This window comes from Hippopotamus amphibius, chromosome 6 (assembly GCF_030028045.1).
Source record: "Hippopotamus amphibius kiboko isolate mHipAmp2 chromosome 6, mHipAmp2.hap2, whole genome shotgun sequence".
In the NCBI taxonomy this organism is placed as follows: domain Eukaryota; kingdom Metazoa; phylum Chordata; class Mammalia; order Artiodactyla; family Hippopotamidae; genus Hippopotamus; species Hippopotamus amphibius.
The window spans coordinates 67,913,136-67,938,885 of record NC_080191.1 but is presented as its reverse complement, the minus strand read 5'-3'; the positions used below and the strand labels follow the sequence as shown (position 1 = coordinate 67,938,885).

Here is a 25,750-nt window from a genome sequence, read left to right as displayed (position 1 = left end):
GTATAAAGGAAAAAAAACAAACATGACTTGTTAGCACAGAGTTCTTCAGCTTTGGCGGGACAGCTTATTTGGTGACTTATGTCACCACACAAAGGCCACTGTTCCAACCAGCAAAAATTAAAATACAAATTGTGACAATAACATATTGAAAATAGTACCCAGTAAAGGGCTGTTTGCAATGAGAATGACTGAAAAACAGTTCTCAGTAACACTGGAGAAAACTTAAAATCCATTCTCTGTTAAAATGACCCATTTTTAGGAACACAGCTGTCTCCCTGGGTAGACACCACTACCACCCAAATTCCCCTCATTCATTTGTCATTTTTCCTGCACTACCTCATTCCAGTAATACCTGTCCATCCTCACTGCAGATATAACAGTTTATGTTCTGGGGCTTGGGTAAAGCTGTCCCTAGAGAACTGGGTCACTCTGGAGTGGTCTCAGAGGCAGCCTCGTCCCTAAATGACTCAAAGATAGGGAAGAGGTTTCTTGCTGTCATCGTTCACAAACTGCCCACAAGTCTGAACACTGTAGTCATTTTGCCTGCTAAATATGTAACCGCTGAAGTTCTGTGTGCGCTCTCACCTGATGACTAGGATGGGAAACTTGTCGGTATTCGGTTTCTCATTTATGACTGGGATCCAGAATACATGTTTCCTAGGCATGTAAAACGCTACAGGAAGGGAAGCAGCGGCCGGAGTCGTTCCTTCTGGTTGCTGATCTGAGGAGTAAAAATATTGCTGTTGTCACCACTTCTGTTGCCCGTACTTGTTGGTGAGGATGCGGCTAGGAGCGGATTGTGTAAGAGTGGTTTGCTGCGAAAGACAGGCAGGGAGAGAGAAAAGGACGAGTCTGGCCTAGGGGAACAGTCAATGTCAAATTGCTGGTCCTTCTGCCCCAGCTCTTGATCTCAGAGTCACCGCTGAGCCTAGCCCTGGGCTGTCCTAGGACCCAGAGTCTGTATTCTAACCTAGTGATACTATTAGCACGTGACATGAAATGGATTGACAGGGAGAAAATGGAGAGAAAAATATCATCCCAACTGAACAGATGGGAAAATAGTACCAATAAGCTAGATCAAATTAGCATGAAAAATGTGTGTCTATCATTTACCTTGGACAAGTAGCTCCACCCATTCCCAAAGGCTAAATCCTGCCTAGGTGTGGTGGTTTATGAGAATGGCAAATAAAGGGCCCCAAAGCAGCATGCACAGCAGCTACAGGAAACACAGATGGTTGGCATCTCTTGGCTGGCAAGGGCTATACTACACTCACTCTCTTATTTCAGGGAAGGGTCCTAAACTAAATAACCCAAAGAAACATTCTTCCACTTAATGAGAATGTTACCATCAACTATTCTCATAACAAAAATTATACAGGTTTTCCCCCCAACTATTTAGAGTAGCAAAAAGAAAAAAGTTAAAAATGCTGGGCAGGGAAAGGAAGCTATTTTCCCTTAATACTCACATTCAGTTTTAATCTTTGGCAATGAGACCAGAATGAAACTTTTAAAAAGCAGATTATCCATATATTCTTCTGAGCTCAAATGAGTTTTACAGATACAGAGAACTAACATTTCAGGAAATCTAGGACAAAATCCTATTAATATTCATCACTGTTCTGCAGATTATAGATGGTATCTGTGTGATTCATTAAAATCCCTTTTTTTAAAAAAAGAAAATACACAAATGCCACCAAGACTTAGTTCACAGGTGTGGGCCGATTCAACAGGGGACATCAACTTTACATGACAATAAAGGAATGAGAGTCTGGACACAGAGAGATGTCCCATGTTACAAGACACACATGTTGCTCTTTTATTCCAGGAAAAAAAGAACCTCCCCCTTCACGATCGAAATGCTTCAAGCTAGAGGGACAAAAAAAGCAAAAGGAGAAAAGCATTTATCCTTGGCAGCAGTATTAGAAAATTCTATTCCACAAGAGGGTCACATTTCCTTTTGTATTACAAATGAAGAAAGGAGATATTTTTCCAAAACCTAAAAAAACATTCACAGGTATTTCTTTCTCTACTATAAATTCAGGTAAAGAGGCAGGAACAGTACGGAACTGTCCAAGAGAACTATAACGCAAGCCACATAGTAACTGCAAATTTTCTAGTGGCCACACTGAACAAGGTGAAATTAGTTTTTAATATTTAATTTAACCCATGTCCAAAATATTATCACTTAAAATATAAAAATTAACAGCGACATTTTACATTTTTTTCATACTAAGCCTTCACAATCTGCAACATATTTTACACTCACAACACAAAGTCAGTGAGGCACATTTCAAGGGTCCAGTAATTCTGTGTGGCTTGCTGGTACCACACTGAGCAGCACTGTGCTGTACTATAGAGCTTTCATTCCCATTACATTAATGATGGTGAGTATTTGCACTAGAGCTTTTTTAGTGGAAAGTTTTGTTACAGTGAATTTTATTATTATAGACCCCAAAGGGAAGTATATTTTAAGAGTGTGGACTGCTGTTTTAATAAAAAAGTCTACGTCTTTGTGCCATTCATTATAGGCAGTACCGAGTTTTCAATTAATATGCTTCCAAATGCCAGGATCCTTGGTCTATTAAAAATCTCCCCTGATTAGTGGGAGCCTCAGAAGACGGCATTGTAGTTTCTTGTTCTTACACCTGCCAACCAGTTTATATATACATGGAGGCATGCTGCTACCACACATACTTGGTTATAGTCACATGATGGTGACAGTTCATTCAGCTTAAGAATTATTTAGAGTAGAGGTTCAATACAATCTCCTATAACTCAAATAAATCATTTCATTGGGGGCGGGGGGGAGGGGGGGAGGTAGAAAAGAATAGCTTTATTGCTCTGCCAGGCAAAGGGGGCCACAGCAGGCCAATGCTTTCAAACCTGTGTGTCCTGCAAATCATTTTTTTATGTCCTTTTAAGTATAACATCATTTTGGTCTATTGTTGTAAGCCTGTTCTATGTTAACATACTAAGGAAATGTGCATATGTAAGCATGTAGTCTATACAAAGATTTCCTTTCGGTTTAATTCTGTAGCAGAGAACCAAATCATGACGTTAATTTCCTACAAAATAACTGGAATTGATGAGTCTTAAAATCACTTGAAAGAAGGAACCCTTTGAGAGCAAATCTTCTCTCAGCTGATATGCCAACAAGGTGAAAGTTAGCACGCAATAAAAACACAATATATGCATTTAATTTTATTTTCTCCAAATAGAATAAAGTTTCACATACTATTTTCATAATTCTGGAAATAGTTTCAGAAGATTTTTCTATTCTAAATATGATTTCCCTCTACTTTAATAGTTAAGCATTCATCAATAAAAGGTAAGTATAAGGAACTTGCAAAAATTAATTAAAAACACAATAGAAAAAATGGTAAAAGACATGAAGAGGGATTTCCAGGGAGAAAAAGGAATTTCCATTGTAAAACATGTTCATTTTATTAGTAATCAAACATATGCAAAGTGAAGCCATGAGACACTGTTTTACACTCCTCAGCTTGACAAAATTTTGAGTCCAAGGATCTCCAACGTTGGCGAGGATCGAGAATACCAGAAATCCTAGTACACCAGCGGGAGTGTCAGTAAGGTACCATTACTTCGGAAAACAATCTTGCCTTCTCTACGTAGGGTGATGATGTGCTTTATTGCATGTGTGGCACAGCAATTCTGCTACTCAAGGTATACATCTACTTGTGTACGTGGACCAGAAATCACGTAAAAGAACGTTTGTAGTAACATTTCCTTTTTCTATTTCAAAGAAAGATGTGTTTCTATATCCAGCAACAGGAGAAGGGAAAAATTGTGATATAGTTATACAATAAAATAATACTTAGTAGTGAAAATAAACAAGCTAGGGTACTGGTTTCAAAATGATTATGCCCAAATGCAATGACCATAAAAAGGTGACAGAAGAATACAGTTTAACTCCATTTATTAGTTTTTAAAGATAAGTACACAAAGGCAAAATAATAAAGGGCAGGAAGGCTACAATCAACACAGCGTTCAGGATGGGCTCCCGCTATCAAACAGGGACGGACGGGACAGGGTCAGTGAGGAGCACACAGTGCCCCAAAGGAAAGGCAGCAAGCTGGTGGCAGACACACGGGCGTTTGTTTATTTTTCTTTACATGTCAGTGTATATATTATATGTGTGTATGTGCATGTTTATTCCGTTGCGTGTATGAAATAATTAATAAAATTGGACGGGTTGAAACATACAAAGAAAAAGATTACACATCACGTTTCAGATGATGAACCATCGCTTGGAACACTGTGCACTTACCTGTTTCTCAAGTGACTGCTGCTGCCACTGCTTCTCTGTTTCTTTCCTCCTTAGGGTGGAGATTATTGTTCTACTCGGACAGTCCCCATCACATTCTAGGGGCTCAACACACGCTGATTAAGGGAAGGACCAAACTAACCTGCATTCCTAGAAAATTAGGAAAACTTTGAAAATCTGGGTTACAAATGGGCAGGGATTACTTGGCTTCTTTGGCTTCACGATTTAGTTCATTCCTGGAAACTGAGAGCCTGGTCGCTTTCTCTCTTCCTTTACCCTCCCTCATCCTGGTGTTTAAGTTAGAAACAGTTCAGGGATGGGCTTAACCTCAGACGCTGCCTTCAGAAACATCTTCTGCTTTCAGGGGTGGCTGCAGCAAAGGGAGCCCTGTTATTAAGGGTTGTGGCTACACTGTACTTTTTTTCATGAAATTAGGGAAGCGAATCCACAGCCCATTGCTTCAGCGTACTCACAAAACCACCATCATCCATTTGAACCAGGTGACGAGTGACCTAACGCCATGCTTGGTCTTGGTCACTGTCTGATTCTGCAGTCACCTGCAACACACACACACACACACACTCATCTCCTCAAGTGGTCAAATGATCCATCTGCATTTTTACAATGAATCTGCAGCTTTTAGGTATGGGGTTCATAATGGGAGCAAAAATACAGCATCCCAACTAAACAGGAAGGTTTCAACCAAAAACAGAAGTAAAATTAGAAAAGGTGTAAGAAATGGTCGGGAACAAACACTCCATTTTCAGAATATGTGTTTTCTGGAATTTATTTCTCTTTAATGCTGAATATAAAATCCAAGATTTCACCAATGCCTTTAGAGACAAATGCATACAAATTGAAATCTAAAAACAATAATTTTGCAGATCAAAGTGGGCCCTGACACTTTAGAAAAGATGTTAAATGAAAAACATTTCTAGAAAAAGCAAAACCTTATATAGCAAAATCAAATTAAAAAACAAAACAGAAGAGGCTTTGGTACCTTTCAACAACAGAGGACAAAAAATAAGTTTAGTTCATTATTAAATTCATGTAATAGAAAAACATCTACGTGGGAGTCTTGAATAAATCTATAAAACAGAAACAAATCTAAAATACGTTAGAGCCTGAGAGAAAAAAAATCTTCCTTTTCTCCTCTTTGATTTTAATAGAACACCAGAATCTGGAAAAACAAGTTCTTCCCCAACTAAATTTTCTTCTGGTCCGCACATACCTAGCAGGATAGCACTCTGTATTTTATCTTGTTTTAAAACGGCATAATTTGATTTTTAGCAGTACATTTTCTCTGCCCCAACAAGCCTACTACAGGAAATAAAAATTGTCTTGAAATGCTCTTGATAGCACATCTATGTCTGCAATTCCCACCCACTTCCTAGGTTTTTAAGACTGATTATCCAGATCTAAAGGCAGCTAGTTAAAGAAGGGATGAAAAAAAAATCATTACATGTTTGGAATTCAGCTGGTAAAACACAAGTAAGGACACAGTACTCTCTGAACATGGTGTGGTCCCAGAGGGCAATACCTTAGGACTCTGCTGAGTCTGGGTGCTGCGGGAAATGCCACACAATGTGCTTCTAGCTCATGCATGACAAGTACAATACCAGCTGAAGCCGGTCTCTCCTATTTCTTTGCTGCTCAAAAAAAAAAAAAAAAAAAAAAAATTGGGGTGGGGTAGATGATGTGTATCTGTGGTAATAACTTAGTTCTCCTATTCATCTAATCTGTTTCGGACAACCATACTGGGCCTACTATAACCAAAGTAATTCAAAAATTTCGAGACAAAACAAGTCTGAGTAGCTTTCTTGGTCTAGCAAGAATTGTATTGATCCTACAACCCCAAGACTCAATCTTACCAAGCTGCTTCTTGGTACTCACTGGCAAGAGCAGACAAAATGAAGTTAGATCATTGCAACATTAACTTTTTAAAAATTGCCGTATCTTAAAAAAAATTCTAAGTGTTCTTAGACTTTAACACAGTATCCAGTTCAAAAAAAAATTCCCTGGATAGTCCCTGGGATTTATCAAGTGGGATTTGACCTGGATCATATTTAATGCCAACTAAGCAGTCATAGCCATGATTTTACAGCAGCTTTCCTTGGAGAGAAAATTATGGATTATGTATCTGCGCCAGTCAAGTAGGAATAGGTGGCATGCTTTTCTTCTGGTGGTAGTCCTGGGATGCAAATCTCAGGCTGGGATGTCAGCTTTAGCATTCAACAAGTTCTTTGGAATAGTCCACATTTAGCAAGTTGGAAGGAGAGAGAACACAGGTGACAGGGACTAAATTCTTCTGTTATTTCCATTTCTTACAAACTTCCTGCTCAGAATCTAAAGGGCAGGTCCACCAGTAGGATGCTGAGAAAAGCAGAAAATCTTAGGCAACCCTCTGAATTTATTCTATTCAAGACTATTCGCAGGTTTGGCAACTAGAAACTCTAAAAAATGTGAGCAGGGACAAGGATGCAGAAAAGGAGCCTTTGCCCTAATGAAGTAGACAGTGTTTATCAGCACCCATTCCGAAAGGAGTAGAGATTTCACATGCCAAGTACAATTCAGAGCGAGTCTCTGACAGCCCCTTTCTTGTGTATACTGTTTTGAAAAATCACTGGTGTTCATATGTGGAATGAGAACATACGTTACTCTGAAAATCCGGGACTGTGCATTGGCCAGAAATATGAGCTGGCAGTTAGAGGACCAATGAAAAGTAACACAGGAAAAAAAACTAAAGTGTACAGCAATATTAGCATCTTTTAATAGGCCTCATCAAGGGTTCACAAAATATTTCTAACCAAGATCTTCCTTACCCCAAAAATATAATCCCTTCACAAAATATATAAGCAGCTATTAGTCAGGGGAGCTGCGTTTAAAAATATATGTGCACTTACACATAAATAAGTTGCTAGAGCTGAAATGCCTTCAGAAACGAGTCAGATAATGTCCCTATAAATTTACTACCAGTGCACCTCTTTAAATATATCTTTTAAGCAATCTTACAATTAGGTGAAACTTGCCCCTTGCAGGAGACAAAGCAGCATATATTTTTCAAAATAGCAATTCTTTTCATCCCAGTCACTCAGTTCTGATCACGCATTGTTGCAACAGTGATTTCTGGAAACACCTGTAGGAGCTCGGAGGATTTATGGGGGGGAGAATTTCCGTTACTAAAAGGAGGCCAGAATATCTAACTTCTTCTATGGTTATGACAAAGCACTGGAATAGTGATGTCTGCGGTTCTGCAGCAAAAGTTTTCAGCCCTTTGTCAACCAACATTGCTTTTTCTCTTTCTGATCAAAATATTCTAATAGCCTGGCAGACTAATTTCAAGGATACCACCTAGGCAGCTTAAAGAGAAGCAGGTCTGAGCAATGCTAGCATCAGCTACAACCCAGGGTAGATCCAATATTTTCTCTCTGACAGTGCTACCCGCTTATCACTCAGTTATTCAGGGAGCACACCTGCAACAGGTGACAGTACCTCCAGGTGAGTGAGGCAACTGCAGGCAACTCTGAAAATAAGAAAAAAAAAAACCCCACCACAGTCCTGATTTGGTTTAAAGCAATCATGCAATCCCATTAGACCCATGTCTCCCCAAAACACCTTTTCCATGGCAAGCAAAGTTACTGATAATGCATGTGGCTTCTGTCACAGTGATACATTAGGTAAGAAGGTGTGTGCTGAGTACCAGGGGGTGCTCCAAAATGCATCTCCGTCCTCTTCCACTTGTCTTTGCTAAGGTTCGGCCTATTTATTGGAAACAACAACAAAAAAGCCAGTTATTGCACTGCGTGGACAAGAAAATTCACCCCGGTGGTGATATTTTAAATGTGAGGAACAGAGATGCTGGAATTCACAATAAATCACCCCTCTGTGACGGAAAAGAGCAAATCCTGGGTTTCAGGATCAGAGCCTAGATTTAAATCACAGTCACCTGACCTGCCACATATAAAGGTGGAAAGAAAGTCATGTTTTCCTCTCAGAGGTACTGCTCTACTCGCACCTGGGTGATGGGGGGGGCGGGGGCTACCTCACTCGGGGGCCCTGCGGAGGGTGACCCGAGGGGAAGAACAGCACCGGTATAGCCATACCTATCGGTGAACAGCTGAGACCGCAATCCCCCAAGTGCCACCATGATCCAACCACTGGATGGTGGACCCCTGGTATCGGTGGGGGGTGTGGGGGGGGTGTGGGGGTGGGGGGTGTGGGTGGGGGCTCTGAGATGTGCTCCCCGGCTGGTCAGTGCTTAGGGTGTACTGGGGGTTGCATATTTTCAATATCACCCCTGAATGGGAGGGATCTGAAAGAGAAACTTCCATTTCAGGCTCTGCTTTGAATCTATGACAATAACAAACTCGATGATTTTCTACCTGATAATTATTGGTGAAAAGGCCTTTCCTCTTAGGTAGATACCATGGCAGGCTCCGGCCAGTCACAGAAGAATATGGGCCCCCCCCATCCCCCACCAGGGTTTCAACAATTCAAGTTCTGGAGAAAAGTGGGAAATCTATATTTTAAATATCAGCAGCCCACGTGAATTCTTTAAAAAAGTCCACGCAGGACAAACACATCCAGAGCCACTGTGGCTTACAGGACACTATTCTGTGACCTCCTACCTTCCTCTGTCCCATCCACTTTTGAGAACTGCTCAGTGTCTACACGGCACCTGTGCTTGTCGGGTTGTAAACGTTCTTTACTCACTGACCTTCTGTCCCTGACTGTGTGAGAGCAATTAGACGCTAATGGAGTCTTTATATGTCCCCTGGCAGGCTTGCTCACCTGGTCTTTCATGTGTGTGTACTGCAGAGAGGCCAGGAAAGGAGACAGGAAAGGAGGCGCCGTCTTTTAGCACATTACTCCTGGGAATGCTCCGTCTAGGCCTTAGAGTGCAGACTGTATAATGAATTACTACCAAGGTACAAAATAAATGACTAGAAAGGGGGAAAACTGTGACTTGCCCTTAAAGATATTGTCACTGCTCTCCTGTGGAAGTGAAGTACGAGCTGCTATTAACCCTTAAGGCCTCGAATGGCTCATGAGAAGGGGTGGCACACACTCTGGTTCCATGGGCTCCCGCTCAGGTATGACTGACTCAGGCACCTGAAAATGGGGCGCGGAATGGGTGGGATGCCCAGAGCCCTCACTGCTTATGCAATGGTTTCCTGAACTCAAGCAAACCTCAGTGGCATCGAGAACAACTTTAATCCCATGACCGTAAGGCACGTGAGAATGCGTGTTCTATAGATCATAGGTTTCCTGGGAATTTTCTAAGAGAATAAACATCTTCAAAGAGTAAAAAAGTCAGCCCGCAGCATCTCAAAGGAATCTATACCTTTGGGGGAAATGAGAACAAAGGTGGAAAGCGCACAGTGTTTTTCAAAGGTTTTGCGCAGACGCTGATGTCTGCTGGATTTATGCATCCATTAGATTGTTCCTACCCCAGTTTTTTCCAGTTCTTTGAAGATAAATCTGGATTGTTTAATATATTTGCATGAAGCTTGTTATAAAAATACTTTCATTTTCCTAACAAGTATTCCAGTGTTCTATCTTTATAAAAATAGTTTTAAGAGCCTTTAAATATTTTATGTGTGGGTTTTGCCTCTGTTTAGAACATGTGCACAGAAACCACCCACAACCATCTGTGAACTTACTGATGTATAACAAAGCAAGATTTCACATTGGCGAGGAACTACAGGTGCTGGTGTATAATTTATATTATTGATAGTCTCTGCCTTCCTCCCACAGGTGTTCCAGAAATGGTACAAATCCCAAGTAGCCTCAAAAGACCTATTACTTACAGACATCAAAGTTCCCAGCAATGTAGTTTCATTTCAATTCAGTGTTAAAAACAGACACTTTAGAATTCAGTCTCAATGTGAAATACAGTCAAAATCTCAATTGCTATGTATATAAAGACTGTAAGGAAATACAGCAAAAATATTTACGTGGTTTTTCTCTGGTGACTTTTTATTTTCTACTTTAATACTTTTTCATATCTTCCCAATTTCTCTAAATGAGCCTAGGCTACTTTCATAATCAGAAACAAACAGTATTTTTGAAGTGGAAATAACAATCAAAATACTTTATTTAATAACAAAATATTACCTTATTTAATAAATATTTCTTATTTAATAAGAATGCCATTTGTTATTTGAAAGAGATTCCATGTGCTTCACAAAGTTATAATAATATATAGCACCTATAGCTCCAAATATTAGAAAAGCTGGAGACTTTTACAGTCTCTAAAAGACATATGACAGGGATTTCCTAGTGGCACAGTGGTTAAGAATCCACCTGCCAAAAAAGGGGACGTGGGTTCGATCCCTGGTCCAGGAAGATCCCACATGACACAGAGCAACTAAGCCCATGAGCCACAACTATTGAGCCTGTGTGTTGCAATTACTGAAGCCTGTGTGCCTAGAGCTGGTGCTCTGAAACAAAAGCCACCGCACTGAGTAGCCCATGCACCACAATGAAGAGTAGCCCCCGCTGGCTGCAACTAGAGAAAGCCCATGTGCAGCAACGAAGACCCAATGCAGCCAATAAAAATTTTAAAAAAAATTAAATTAAAAAAAAAAAAAAAAAAAAAAGACATATGACATAATAAAGTGGCTTCAAAAAACACTTTGATTAGTTTAGGACTTGCCCTCTTTTTCAAGGCTGACCATTTGTTACTGCAAACCAAGTCCCTTCCAATGTAAATGACTTAAATGTGTAGAAGACCTTGAAAATATGGCTTTGATTCTATCTCAAAAAATGGAAAGTAATGTGAACTTGCACTTTAAAACATAATACAAAGCACCTACTATTTTTTGCTACCTTAAATTTTTCTTGGAAGAAGTGGGTATAGATTATAAATAAACTGAATTTTAAATGAAGATACTCTAATATTCAGCAACAGTTGAAAATGGGAAAGAAAGAAAAAAAACAACTGGCTTCTTTGTGTGTCTTTATCCTGGGCAGTCCTAACTGTGCATTTGAGAAAGCAAAAACTGAAAATTGAGGAGAGTGGATATGCACTCCTTTCACCTCAACCCTTAAGAACAACTCAAGAAAGACACATTTTAAAACAAGAAAAGATTGACCTACCTTTGATGCCAATTGTGATTTCAGGCCTAAGAATGAAAAGACTGTGTTGCTTTCCTTGGATTCAAAAAAACTGTCATAATCCTAGAAACAAGAGGAGGAGAAAATAAGCAAAAGCAAATAACTGTCTTTGTACTTGGTGCTTTTGACAAAGTCTTTATGTAAATAAAAAAATGTGCCACTGCTTCGTACATAAATCTACTGGGTTTGCTCTGTTTGAGCCTCAACATTTGAGCATGATGATGAAGGTTACAAGTTTTTCGTCCAAAGCCTGTGACAGGATTAAAAGGTAAAACATCGACAACAGAAATCAAATCAGCATACGTTCCCTCATGTGTCAAACTAACATTTATTTGTGTGGAATCACTCTGACCTAAGATTTTACTTATTTCCATCTGGAAGGCTGCCTCCCAATTCTGCTCCTGATATTTTGTTATCCAGGGCTTAAAAAAAAAATCACTGGGTAAACAGAAAAGCTGTAAAGGTCTCTGTGTGTCAACTCGAGTGCTTCTATTCTGCTTTTGAAGTTTTCCAGATTCTTTGAGACTGTCTTCAGAGAGAATAAAAAGATCAAATAAAAACTAAAGGAAACTATATTCTCTATAACATTTATCTGTGCCTCAGACACTGAATTATTTTTCTCTTCGCACCTTCAGAAGAGAATCCATCAATGAATTCTGGCCAATGTGTTGATCAGTTGTTTTCTTTTCAAAAGTTTGCATGTATAATACTATTGTACCTAGTTGCTAAGTTGATATGAAGCAGTCTTAAAATCTGATAGAAGTGCCTTGGATAACTTTAGACAGAGGATAACTATTGCAGGCAGACAACAATCAGAATCACCTGTAGGCAATTCTTTGTGCTCAGTGCCATTTCATCAGCACATCATTTAATCCTCACCATCACCAACCAGGTTAGAGACTGGCTCAGAGCAAAGAAATATGGTACCCAAGCTTGACAGCCGATATGTAACAGAGCTGAGATTTGGACCCAAGTTTCACCGGTGTTGAAATCAATGCTTTTTATATTCTATGATGCTTCTTGCCCAAGAGGAAACCAGGTATGGGGCACCCTGTACATCAGAGTCACTGAGCCCTCATGAACCCACTGCTGAGCTGGGTCAATGGCATTACAATTACTTTTGAAACCTGTCTAGGAATCTAAAAAAGTCAATAACTTAGAGTGATTTGCTTCTTGCAAAGCCTGCCTCAGTGGATAAAAAATCTTTGAATTATCTGACTCTGTGTAGAGACTCTCTTGTCCAAGTGCCTTAGCAAGCTGAGTCTCATGTGGTCTGAAGGCAGCTTGATTTTAGTTCCCGGTCATCTCAGCCTCAGGCTTTGCATGTACTGCTCCTTCAGTAGATCTTGAAGTGGTCACTCCTGCTGTCATTTCGGATCAGCCTTGAGGCCAGTCACCTCCAAAGGGAGGCCTTCCTTGACCATGCCAAGAAGGAGCAACGCATCTGAAGGGGGAGATTCAGCAAACACCTCCTTGGAAAATGGAGTTTTAGGTTGAAAACTGAAGAATGAATAGAATTGGCCAAGTAAAGGGTTGGAATAGGAGTGTTTGGGACAAGAAACAGCAGGGAGGAAGAGTGAAGCTGGTGGGTGTGACCTGGATCAGCATGTGCCAGGCTTTGTCAACCAAGAAAAAGATTCTGAGGTTTATCTTAAGTACAAAAGGAAATACGTACGGGTTCTGAGCAAGGGAGCAGACAAATCTATTTCATTTAAGAAAATACCCATGTTGAGTGTGTGGAGAATGGCTCAGAGAGAGGGCAGCAAGAAGAGAAACAGGGAGAGAGGTTAGGAGAGTATTGTGGGAATTCAGATAAGAGATGGAGGCAGCTTGAACCAGAGCAATTGTAATAAAGACAGGAATGGACAGACTGGAAATATATTTTGGAGGAGGAATTGATCATACTCAATTGTGGAATTGGTGTAGAGGGTTAGGGAGAATTAAGAATTAAAGCAGCTCTCATATAACTCAACATCAAAAAAACCCGATTAAAAAATGGTCAGAAGACCCGAATAAAAATTTTTCCTAAGAAGACATACAGATGGCCAACAGACAAATGGAAAGATGCCCAACATCACTAATCATCAGGAAAATGCAAATCGAAACCATCATGAGATATCATTTCACACCCATCTGAATGGCTATCATCAAAAAGAACATAAATCACAAATGTTGGCGAGGATGTGGAGAAAACGGGAACCCTGGTATACCACTGTGGGAATGCAAATTGGTGCAACCACTGTGGAAAACAGTAGGATGATTCCTCAAAAAACTAAAAACAGACCTACTATATGATCCAGCAATTCCACTCCTGGGTATATATCCAAAGAAAATAAAAACATTAATTAAAAAAGATTTATGCACTCCAATGTCCACTGCAGCATAATTTATAATAGCCAAGCTATGGAAGCAACCTAACTGTCCATCAACAGATGAATGAATAAAGGAGATAGGGTACATATATACAACAGAAGAGTACTCAGCCATAAAAAAAAAGAATGAAATTTTGCCATTTCCAACACATGGATGAACTTGGAGGGTATTATGCTTAATGAAATAAGTGAAAGAAAAAAAAATACTGTATGATATCACTTATATGTGGAATCTAAAAAATAAAACAAACTAGTGAATATAACAGAAAGAAACAGACACAGATATAGAGAGCAAACTAAACAAGCTAGTGGTTACCAGTGGTGAGAGGGAAGGGTTAGGGGCAAGATGGGGATAGGGGATTAAAAGGTACAAACTACTATGTATAAAATAAATGAGCTACAAGGATATATCATATAGCATAGGGAACATAGCCAATATTTTATAACTATAAATGGAGTATAAACTTTAAAAATTGTAAATCGCTACGTTGTACACTTGAAATATATAATATTGTAAAAACTATACCTTAATAAAAATCTTTTTGGAAAAAAAATTTAAAGCATCTGAGCTTTGTGACTTGATGGGAAAGACCAGAGAAAAAGCAGGTTTGAGGGTAAGGTTGGAGTTGAGTTTCAAAATGTTAAATTTGAGAAACTATATGAGACATCTGAGTGAAGAAGATCTCAACGGGGCAGTTGGCGGTTCCAAGTGACTCTAGGTATTACAGGTCTCACAGGAATTTATGGAAAATTTTACAACGTTTAATGAGAAAAACTATGTCTCCGTTTGATGTAGAATTTAGGCAAAATCCCATGAACTGAAAATGTCGTTACTAATATTCTTTGTAACAAAAATAGTTCCAAATAGTTGAGGAGCATTTCATAGACCTGGGCTCAAGAAATAACCCTGTTTCACAAATACTTTCTCTATCTGATCATTTGTTGCTTATATTCAATGTGGTAACAGGAGGAAGAGAGCTAAACTAACCTTAACTCATCCTTTTAGATATCCACCATATGAAAACTGGTGTACTTGTTTCTCTCTACACCATATCCTGCCACCACTCGGTCTGAATTCTCTCCCTAGGGAATCTCATTCACAGCCATGGTGCTAATTAAATTCAGATCCCTCTGATTCTCCTCTCAATTCTGGTTCCATGTAAACAACGAACTGTTCATGGACTCAAACATGACGGGTCTAAATCGCAATTCAAGCTCTTCCTTCCACCCCACAAGCTAGACCTCTCAGAAGGCGGGCACCACCAACTAATGGGCTCTACTGATCAGAAATCAAAGCATCACAGGACTCCTCTCTTCCCTCAACCAATAACTGTCTTAAATATCCCTTCAACCTCTCTACTTTTCTACGTCAGTCTCTTCGCCCTAATCCAAGCTTGACATCTGTAATAGCACTTCAACGCATCCTTCTCCAGTCTAAACTATCCACGCCCCCCCCATCATTTTTAAGTTATGATACATTGATCCTTCAAAAATGCAAATTTGATCATATCACCCTCTGCTTAAGTCCTTTCCTACAAAACTTCTCATTTTCTTTTGGGAGAAGAGGGGTCTTGAACTTGACCTGCACCAACCACTGTCTCGTTCACAGCTTCATTTCTGGGAAACTGAGAGGTATATACACCCAGTCAACTGTAGATGAGATGTCCGGCAATCTACTGTCTGAGTTATGACCTTGACCAACTCATTTAACCTCCTCAGACTGCTTTTTCCTTCCCATATCAGGACACAACCAAAGTCCCTTGAAGCTCCAGAATTCTAAAAATTAATGGAAACATATATGCATCCAATATAGGAGCACCTCAATACATAAGGCAAATGCTAACAACTGTAAAAGAGGAAATTGACAGTAACACAATAATAGTGGGGGACTTTAACACCCCACTCACACCAATGGACAGATCATCCAGAAAGAACATTAACAAGGAAACACAAGCTTTAAATGACATAATAGACCAGCTAGATTTCATTGATATTTACAGGACATTCCATCTAAAAAATAATGGAACATTCAGTGGAGTTGCTCTTAAACAGGTTGTTAGCTGTGTCCAGATGTAAAGTCCAGCCTGTGCATTCCAGCTCCTAGAGATACCTGTTTGAAGAGTTTACCCCTTTCTGAACAGGAAACAGGTTTAACCAAACAGGAAAGGGAAGGGACAAAAGTGAGAGCAAAAACTGAGGACTAGTCACTAAAATGTTGTCCTTGTTCTTGAATTCTGAAAGGCCTTCACCTGCTTCTACTTGATAAATAATCTCTGTCAGTGTGAAAGCGCAGGAATGAAAAAACTAACAATATAAGAAATAAAAAATGAGAAACAGTGCCTGAGTCAATCTCTATAAATGTAGTGTGAATTTTACTTTAAAGATGGAAGTGCTAACATGAAAATACAGCGCATGCAAAAGATCAAAAGGCAAGTTACCATGAGACTTAATGTGTATAATTCAGGTTTCAGTGTTTATACTGAAAACCTTAATCTTAAAATGATTACAATCCTCCAAATCGCAAGAATAGAAATAAGGTCAACCCTCACAAGAGAGTTTCATACATACAAAACAAGACACAGACCATATACATGCAGAGAAAATATGTAAACAATCCATTTAACCACACTGAACCAAAACTGTTCTCATGTTAGTCAACAAAGGTATTTAGAAACGTTAGATATTTAGAAATCTCAGGATGGCAACACTTCTTATTTACATAAAAAATTCTCTTGAACTGTATTTCTGCCATAAAAGTTATAACTATTATTTTTAGTTTATGAACCTTTATCTCAGTGCCACATAACTATGGCTGGGGGGTTTCTTACCAAATATTAAATTGGATGCTCCCAACAGTTTCGAAACTGTCACCCACGGTAGTTAACTCCCAAAGTGACATATATAAAATCTGGTAATTAACTTTAAAAGCTGAATAATTTAAAGGAAATTATTTTTTATTTTTTTAAGAACTTTTGTGATATAATTGACATACAATAAACTGCATATATTTAAAGTGTAAATTTGATATTTTTTTCTTATTTGTAATGTATATATGGCAATCCCAATCTCCTTCATCCCCCCCACCAAGCCCCTGCGCTTTCCTCCCTTGGTTGTCCATATGTTTGTTCTCTACATCTGTGTCTCTATTTCTGCCTTGCAAACCAGCTGATCTGTACCATTTTTCTATATTCCGCATATATGCGTTAATATACCATATTTGTTTTTCTCTTTCTGACTTACTTCACTCTGTATGACAGTCTCTAGGTGCATCCATGTCTCTACAAATGTCCCAATGTCATTAAAGGAAATCATTTTTAAAGCCAATGTGAGAACAGTACCTGACACACACCAGGCAAAGTGCGTGATGAGTTGTGTCTGCTAATTAACGACCAACATGCCATGTTTTAGGTAATCTCATGCTAATAATGTAATTTGAGCAAATCCTATTTGTACTCTGTAATTTACAGATTTTAAAGAACTATGTAAAAAATTTACTTTCTGACATATAAAAGCTTTTCAGTGGCCTGATGAATCTCAAATTGTAAGAAGTTATTTTCTGTCATGTTGCAGCAAAGAGTAGGTGATAGATAATTTAAAATCTAGAATTTAATACCCTCTTTTAGAAATAATAAACTAAACAGTATGATGTGAAATAATTTAAGAGTAAAATAGTATTAGAAATCTTAAAGCACCTTCTATTAAGACAGAAGTTCTTATATGCTGGCCTTAGACATTTCCCAATAAAGGAGAAAGATCTGCTTTCTTATCAAATTCATTTCCCTTATGAGGCTTATATTAAAAAACAAAACAAAGCAGAAGACATTCTAGGGTTCATACTGCAAAAGTTAAAAGCACTGTATTTTTAAAACTCACTATAAAGTTTCCAAATAGGCTTGCCGATTTCCTTACAGTCAAAGACACTCTCTTCTAAAGTGTTTGTAAATACACGTCTGCAAACTGCACACTGTAAGACCATCAACCTCCTGTGACTATACAATACAATAATCAGTTAATACCACCTTTGGAGAAGAGTACAAATACATAAAGCATATGCAAGAAAAAATCACTCAGTTTGAGAAGCTGGTATATTTTTACTACATTTAAAAAAAAAAAGGCTGAAAAATTCACTTTGTTTCTAGTGCCAAACACTTATGAAAAGAAAAAATTCTGGGTTGTAAAGATATCAGGACAACTGAGCAGGTTACTAATGGAATATTTATCTAAATGCTGCAATTTTAAGAAGAATAAAGCAAGCTAAACAACTGTTAAAAAGAAAAAGGGAAAAAAAGCTTCCATTACCTATACTTCTGTTTCCGTCTAAGCGAAAACCAATGTTGGAGACATTTATAAGCTCAAGATAAAATCTACAACAGGTAGCGCTCACAATAGTCTCATTCTTCCACAGAGCTTACTTAAGGACATTACCCGTGCACTACGGTTAGACTACTATGGACTGGACAAGCATTTGAGACAAAGGCCTTAAAGTTCTTTGCCCTTTTAGTGTTCCCTAAGAGAAGGAGGAGGAAACCCCACAGCAGCCACTCTGAAAAGCTGTATCACTTCCCACGCTAAGTTGATGACAATTAAGTGACAGAACTATATTCTTCCTACACACCAAGGGCCTTTCCAAACAGAAGGCTGCAGGGAACAAAAACAACACGTGACCCACCAGGAAACGGTGGCAGCAATCACTTCTAAAGGAGCCAGAGCAAATTTGGTTTACTCCAAAGAAGAAATTCTTTTAAAAAATTATTGGTAAGGCTTGCTACAAGTAAGAGTTACTTACTTACTCTTACTGCTGCAAATGGGCAGAGACTTCTTCCTGAAATTTCTTTCAAGCCCGAGGGTAGCCTCTGAGCAGAACTTCTTGATTCAGTGGTTAAGGATCGTTAATGTGAAATCTTGATAGAGAAGGAAATAATAGTTGACAGCTCCAATCCCAGTAGAATATGTAAGATGTAGCTGTCTAAAACAGCTTCATTCAGCAATTTTTAGGCCAAATACAAAAATACAAATAAGCCCAAAGCTGAAGATTTACAATTCCTATCTTATGTTTAATATTTCTGACCATTCCGATACAAGGTGGCAAAGCGAGCAAATACGTCTACCCAGGCACCCACTGCAACTGGATGGGAAAAAACTGTGCTAAACAGAGCAAAAGCAGCCAGCAATAAAAGCTTAAGAAATACTCGGAGGACGGGACTTCCTTGGTGGTACAGTGATTAAAACACTGAGCTCCCAATGCAGGGGGGCCTGGGTTGGATCCCTGGTCAGGGAACTAGACCTCACATTCATGCAGCAACTAAGAGTTTGCATGCCACAACTAAGGAGCCCACAAGCTGCAACTAAGGAGTACATGTCCTGCAACTAAGAAACAGGCGAGCCACAACTAAGGAGCCTACCTACCACAACAAAGACTTGGTGCAACCAAATAAATAAAATAAATATAAAAAAAAATACTCAGAGGAGTAAGTGAAAAGGCTAAAATCAATTAAGAGAATCTCTTATAGATATCTGTGTCATCCTTCAAGCCGCAGGAATTTAGTAAAATAGCATTATACACCTTCCTCTATGACCGCTCACGCAACTAAACAGTTCTGTAGAGAATAATATTTATATGTTTATAATATAAATGTGATATATTTACATATTATATAATAGTTATAGTTACAGAAGAGAATGCGACTGTTATAAGCTTTAGCAATGCTGCATGTGTGTGCACATATGTGCACATGAGTGTGTGTGTGTGTGCATGTGTGTAAATCAAAATGTGGGAGAAATGAGAAGCTATAATAATGCAAATTTCTCATCTTTCAAAGGAAAAAGTAAATACTACCTAATTTAAAATCAAGGAATACAGATATTAATATATGAAACATAAGAGTGGTGATAACTTAAGAAAACCACAAAGCAGAATCCCATAAAAGAGGCTACATCTTGGGAATCTGGGGGAGACTTGATTTTCATTTTGGACCCTCCTGTCAACAGACTTTATTGTCTTAACATTGATATTAACATGGCCTTAGTGTTTTAACACTTTTGTTTTCTTTTCATTAACTGTGTAATAAGGCTCCGAAAAGAGGAAAATATTAACAAAAGGGAAACTGCCAGTTTGGATATTAGTTAAGATATATTGCTAAACATGCAATTGGGGTGCCTCAAAACTGTCTGCGTGAAGGTTTTCAATATTCAGAGCACAAACCATCATTTTTTTTGTTTGTTTGTTTGTTTTATTTATTTTTTTTTTAATTTATTTTTATTTTTATTTTTTTGGGGGGGTACACCAGGTTCAATCATCTGTTTTTATACACATATCCCCGTATTCCCTCCCTTCCTTGACTCCCCCCACCTCGAGTCCCCCCCACCCTCCCTGCCCCAGTCCTCTAAGGCATCTTCCATCCTCAAGTTGGACTCCCTTTGTTATACAACAACTTCCCACTGACTATTTTACAGTTGGTAGTATATATATGTCTGTGCTACTCTCTCAAACCATCGTTTTTATGAAAGACATGTCACAGGGATTCATCACTGTAGAATACTGAGACAAATATCTCAGTAAGGTGAAGATGGAAGACAATATTTATAGACAGAAGAATAAAAATTAGGGTTATATAGAAAAGATAAAACTGAAATGAATATCTAATTAAACTGCTGTGCTTCTGGGCATCCAGCAATCAGCGATAAAGAGGAAATGATATCACCCTTCCCACCACCCTTTCCTAGCATCTGTGAGGATGCTGCGTGAGATCACATACAGTAAAACATCTGAAGGAAAAGATTCTCTTTGATTAGATAACTGATCTTTTATACAGAAAACCTTGGAATACAGATTTTCAAATTCAGATCAAAAGTTTCCTAAGAAAATTCTACCTGTGGGGTAGGTAAGCTTCTAATAGAGGTGATTTCCCACATAGATTTCATTGTAAAATTTAGAAGAAGATAGAATAAGCTTGCTTTTGAGATATCTGGTTTTGAGTTTTATTAATAAACAGGAACTCAAATACTCAGAACCTTGACAAAGCGAGACAGCTAACCCAGCTACCTGCTTGGCTGAAAACACCTATAGAGCTATTCACCCATTCCTAGAGCCAATTTTTGTTAAGTATGTTCTATGTTCCTAGTGTTCTGACAGGTACCAGATACTAAGATAAATGTACCACGTAGCCTGCTGTGGGTGAGGACGAGGAACTCAGAGACCAGCTGAAGGCAAAGACATGAAAAAAATTCTATGAACTAGAGGTCATAATAGGAGTAATGACACACAGGTTTTCTGGGCATGGGGGAGAGGGAGGGATAACCAGCATCCTAGTTAATTAAAGAGAGTCAATAACAAGGCCCATTTGAATTGAGTTTTGAAAGAGAAACAGGACAGAGTTATGTAGGAGGTAAAAATTATAGGATTTGGTAACCAAGGGAGGGAGTATCGAGATGAGGAAAAATGGGTGTGGGGTGACTTTCAGGGCTTTGCCTTGAACCTACCTAAATAACATCCCTACTTTAGAGACAGACATCTCCTGTGGATAATGAAAATTTTGGACTTTCCTTTTTATTTTTCTTATTGACTCTAAACAAAGTCCTATTAATTACTAAGACAGCTGGATTTCAACATAGGTGCGTGAGGATTAAGCTAGTTTTAATAATCCACCCAAGGAAATAATAAGCAACCTCTAAAAAATTAGTTTACCATGACATGGAAACTATTTTTGTTGGAGAACAAAAGCAGGGCTCAAATGGTAATACAGTATGATAATTTGTGGAAAGTCCTTGAACCAATCCCTGCATATACCAAGGGTGTATGTGTGTAATCTTTTTAAAAATAAAATTATATGTATGAGGTAGGGATTTGTAAAACTAATAATTAAAGGAGTTGGTTCTTCATCTTCGAAAAAGATTCCTAAACACACTTAAAATATATTATCCAATCTTCTCAAGAGTCTTACATAAACACTGCACTTGGGAACAATACAACTGCATATATTTCGGTACTCTTGTGGTGTGTTTCTGAACCTCTACCAATGATTAGAAAATGCTAACACATCTCCTCGTTTCCTTTCATAAGAAAGAAAAGGAGAGGAGACTCCACAAAGAACCACTGCTGGTCATTTAGCCTTTCCGTGCCTCCTGAAGATTAGTCTAACCTGTTTCTCATCTACTTTCAGGCTCCATTAACCTAGGTAATATGGGGAAAAGCAGTCATAGCTGGCCCCCAAATCATTACTTAAACAAAACTAGTCCACAGCTTTAATGTAATCTCATTTGGTTAGCAATACACCCAATGCTTGCGTACAATTTAACATTCTACAAGCATCACCTAAAAAGTGCAAAAAAAGTAATCAATAGTTTTAAAATATAAATAATTTTATAAGTTGCTTCATGGAAAATAATCAAATGATTATTTTTTCTATAAAAGTCTGCCATCTGTCTCTCAGCTGAACTGTCCTCTCTTCATTAGACAGGACTTTACATGAGTAGCTCCAGCCACACATTCCACATCACTTCATCTCTCTCCCCACCCTCACCCAGCGCCCAGTTCTAAGTAAGCATCCTCGGCCAAACATGAACCCGCTCATCTCGATGATCTGAATGGTCCCTGTGTCATTCCCCCTAGATGGCAAATCCATAAACTGGTTAATGTGACCCCAGTCAAATAAAATCTGGCTGCCTTCCCATTTCTAACTACCAGTTTGTTTTTTTAATAAAATGAAAGAATTAATAAATTAATTCAGCAAAGTTGCAGGACAAAAAAACAACATATAAAAATCACTTGCATCTCAAATACACAACTGGAAAAGGAAATTAGGAAAATAATTCTATTTACAATAGCAGCAAAACCCCCACAAAACCTAGGAATAAACTTAACCAAGGGTAAAAGACTTGTAACACTGAAAACTACAAAACATTGCTGAAAGAAATGAATGGAAACACAAAAAAATGAAAAGACACCCATGTTTGTAGACTGGAAGACTTAATATCGTTAAGAAGTCAGTTCTACCCAAAGAAATCTAAAGAGCCAACATATTCCCTATCAAAATCCTAATGGCATTTTTTGCGGAAATAGCAAAAACAAAATCCTAAAATTCATACAGAATCTCAAGGGACCTCAAATAGCCAAAACAAGTTTGAAGAAGGACAAAGGTTAAGAAATCATACTTCCTAATTTGAAAACATATTACAAAGTGATAGTAATCAAAACTGGTACTGGGGGACTTCCCTGGTGGCACAGTGGTTAAGAATCCACCTGCCAATGCAGGGGACACGGGTTTGACCCCTAAGCTGGGAAGATCCTACACGCTGAAGAGCAACTAAGACCATGTGCCACAACTACTGAAGCCCGCATGCCTAGAGCCTGTGCTCGGCAACAAGGAAAGCCACTGCAATGAGAAGCCTCCGCAATGAGAAGCCTGCACACAGCAACAAGGAGTAGCCCCCGCTAGCTGCAACTAGAGAAAGTCCGTGCGCAACAAGAACCCAACGCAGCCAATTAATTAATTAATTAATTAATTAATAAAACTGGTACTGGCATGAAGACAGGCATACAGACTAATGTAACAGAACAGAGTATCCAAAAAACCATAAACCCTCACATATATGGCCAAATGATCTTGAACAAAGGACAAACACTGGGACTCCCCTGGTGATCCAGTGGTTAAGACTTCCTGCTTCCACTGCAGGGGGCATAGTTTCGATCCCTGGTTGGGGAAACTAAGATCCTGGATGCTGTGTGGCATGGCCAAAAAACAAAACAAAACAAAGCAAAAAAAATGACAAATACTGTATGATTTCACTTTTATGAGGTCTCTAAAGTAGTCAAATTTATAGATATAGAAAGTAGAATGATGGTTATAAGGGGCTGGAGGGAGGAGAAAAACAGGAGTTGTTTAATGGGTACAGAGTCTCAGTTCTGCAAGATGAAAAAGTTCTGGGGACCTGTTTTACAGCAATGTGAATATACTTAACATTACTCAACTGTACACTTGAAAGTGGTTAAGATGGGAAATTTTATGATGCATGTTTTTACCATAATAAAAAAATTTTAATAAAAAATCAGGAAAATATAAAGAAATCCAAATCTTCTTTTTTCCCCCTTCTGAATGGGGAAGGAGAAAAGAAATGGGAGGAAATGTTTTCCTTTTGTGTAGCTGTGTTTTTTATTTCTGGTGCATTCCATACATGCCAGTTCCACAGGGAGAGAACAGTGTTTAAACCTTGAACATGAGGACCTGAACTTTCTAAAATGAGGAAAGCTTAGGCGTTGGGATGTTGACCTTTAAGACCCCACTTACAGAGAAGAATCTTGCTCATGGTAGGACACTTCAGGGAAACAGCAAGAACAACCAGTCTGTGCCAACAAGGGTTCTTGCCTACAAACAACTGAAATACACTCTGGCAACTTAAAAGGAAAAGAATGTATGAAAGTATAGTTGTGCGCTCACAGAATCCACATTAAGGTTGGAGGACCAGTTACAAAACAGGAGGAATTTCCATGTCTGGAAAGCCAAGAATACACCCAGGCCACACCCCAAGATCAGCCTCCTTAGGACACCAGCTATATGGTGTCCAGCCACCAGGCTACACCTGGCCCTATCACCCCTGGACACACTCACTGAGCCACCTCCAACTGATGCTGCATTGTTCCTTCAATGTCCAAATCTGGGATGGGAAGAACTGACTGAACATGCCAGGGAGCTTCCATTCGGTGGAGAATTCCTCCCAGTAGGAAGGATTTTCAAATGCTAAGGGAGAAAAAAAGAAGGCAATTGTCCACACTGGTTAGCAAGCAGCTTAGCAGCTATGTATGTCTCACATGCCTAGCTCATCCAGTTTAAAACAAAGTAATGTTTCCAGCCAATTTCAGCAGACTCTTCATGCTTACTGTATCCTGTCACTTGTAATATGCCAGGTTTCCACAGGTTATCCAACCTGATAACACCACTCATAAACTATCACTGGGCAAAACAAGGCACACAGGAGCAGGCGGGATGAATGAGGCCATGGTTCATTGCCCTCAAATGCTTTTGCTTTTGTCAAAGTCGAATTTATTTGACCTTGATAAGAGCAGACATTGTCTTCAAAACTCCTGCCAGAACAGACTATAAAGACAGAGTGCATATACCAGCACTGCTGTCACCACCAGAGTGGGACGGACACTGCTCAAGCAGAGAAGATGCCATTTACCTTTCATGGTTTAATCAGTATGTGAGCCTCTAACCAGCTCCCACACAGTCTACCTGAAAAAATTTCCCTAGACTCCATAGGGCAAAGATACATAAAGATTTAGAAAGTCATAAAGAGGTGAAAATAAAGACAAGGAATTAACTTTATTTCACATCTCATTCTCTTTTACTCATTAAATACATTCTTCTACTCAAAAGGCTCTGAAGACTTTGGCTTTTATGGTGATAGAGCAAAGATGTCTCTGCCTCCTTTCTCTTGAAAGGTCTATGAAACAACAAGGATTAAAAACAACAACAACTCTATTTTAAAAATAAAACTAGGAGATGTCAATAGCCCTGAACCACGTATGCAGGAAGTGGGTAGAGAAATGGAGAGAGAAGTAGAGAGCAGAGGATGGTCAAACCTCAGTGTCTGCAGAGGCAGCATCAATAAGAAATAAGCTGCATTATTATATAAGAATAAAGGTTATTGCTTCTGTAGAATTTTGGGGGTCATGATCACATATTTTACTAGGGAAAGTATATGGTAACCAAGGGTGTATCCCATTCATAATTACAGAGTCTGGAAAATGTACTTTTGTGCCTGCAGACCCAAATAAGATAATAGTTGAAAATGTGAGTAAACCGTACAGTTCAAAATAAAGCTATTAGTCAAACAGTGCTAGAAAACTTAAAACAAAAAGCCAGTGGTTCTCTGTTCCTCAGACTTTGCAGCTGTGAGAATGCCTTTATTCTGGTCTTGAAGTTGAGTGGTAGTTTGGCTGGGTATAGAATTTTAGGAGAACCTTAGAAACAGTCAC

At 38.8% G+C, this 25,750-nt stretch overlaps 1 protein-coding gene across 3 annotated transcripts in view; it reads right to left on the bottom strand.

The window, feature by feature from the left end:
* Window positions 1-3,239: 3,239 nt before the first annotated feature.
* The window catches only part of SH3BGRL2 (SH3 domain binding glutamate rich protein like 2), a 61,037-nt gene continuing 38,526 nt past the window's right edge, over window positions 3,240-25,750 (bottom strand). The window contains exons 3-5 of one of the 3 annotated variants that reach the window (XR_009054308.1): window positions 11,387-11,467; window positions 4,289-8,044; window positions 3,253-3,776 (exon numbers count right to left, since the gene is read on the bottom strand). Coding sequence is in view for 2 of the 3 variants with exons in the window: in XM_057738865.1 (XP_057594848.1) it covers window positions 8,033-8,044; window positions 11,387-11,467 (93 nt within the window). In the remaining variant the exon portion in view is untranslated. Of the gene's footprint in view, window positions 8,045-11,386; window positions 11,468-25,750 lie in introns of all 3 variants that reach the window. The other 2 variants (XM_057738865.1, XM_057738864.1) reach the window with 2 other exon arrangements.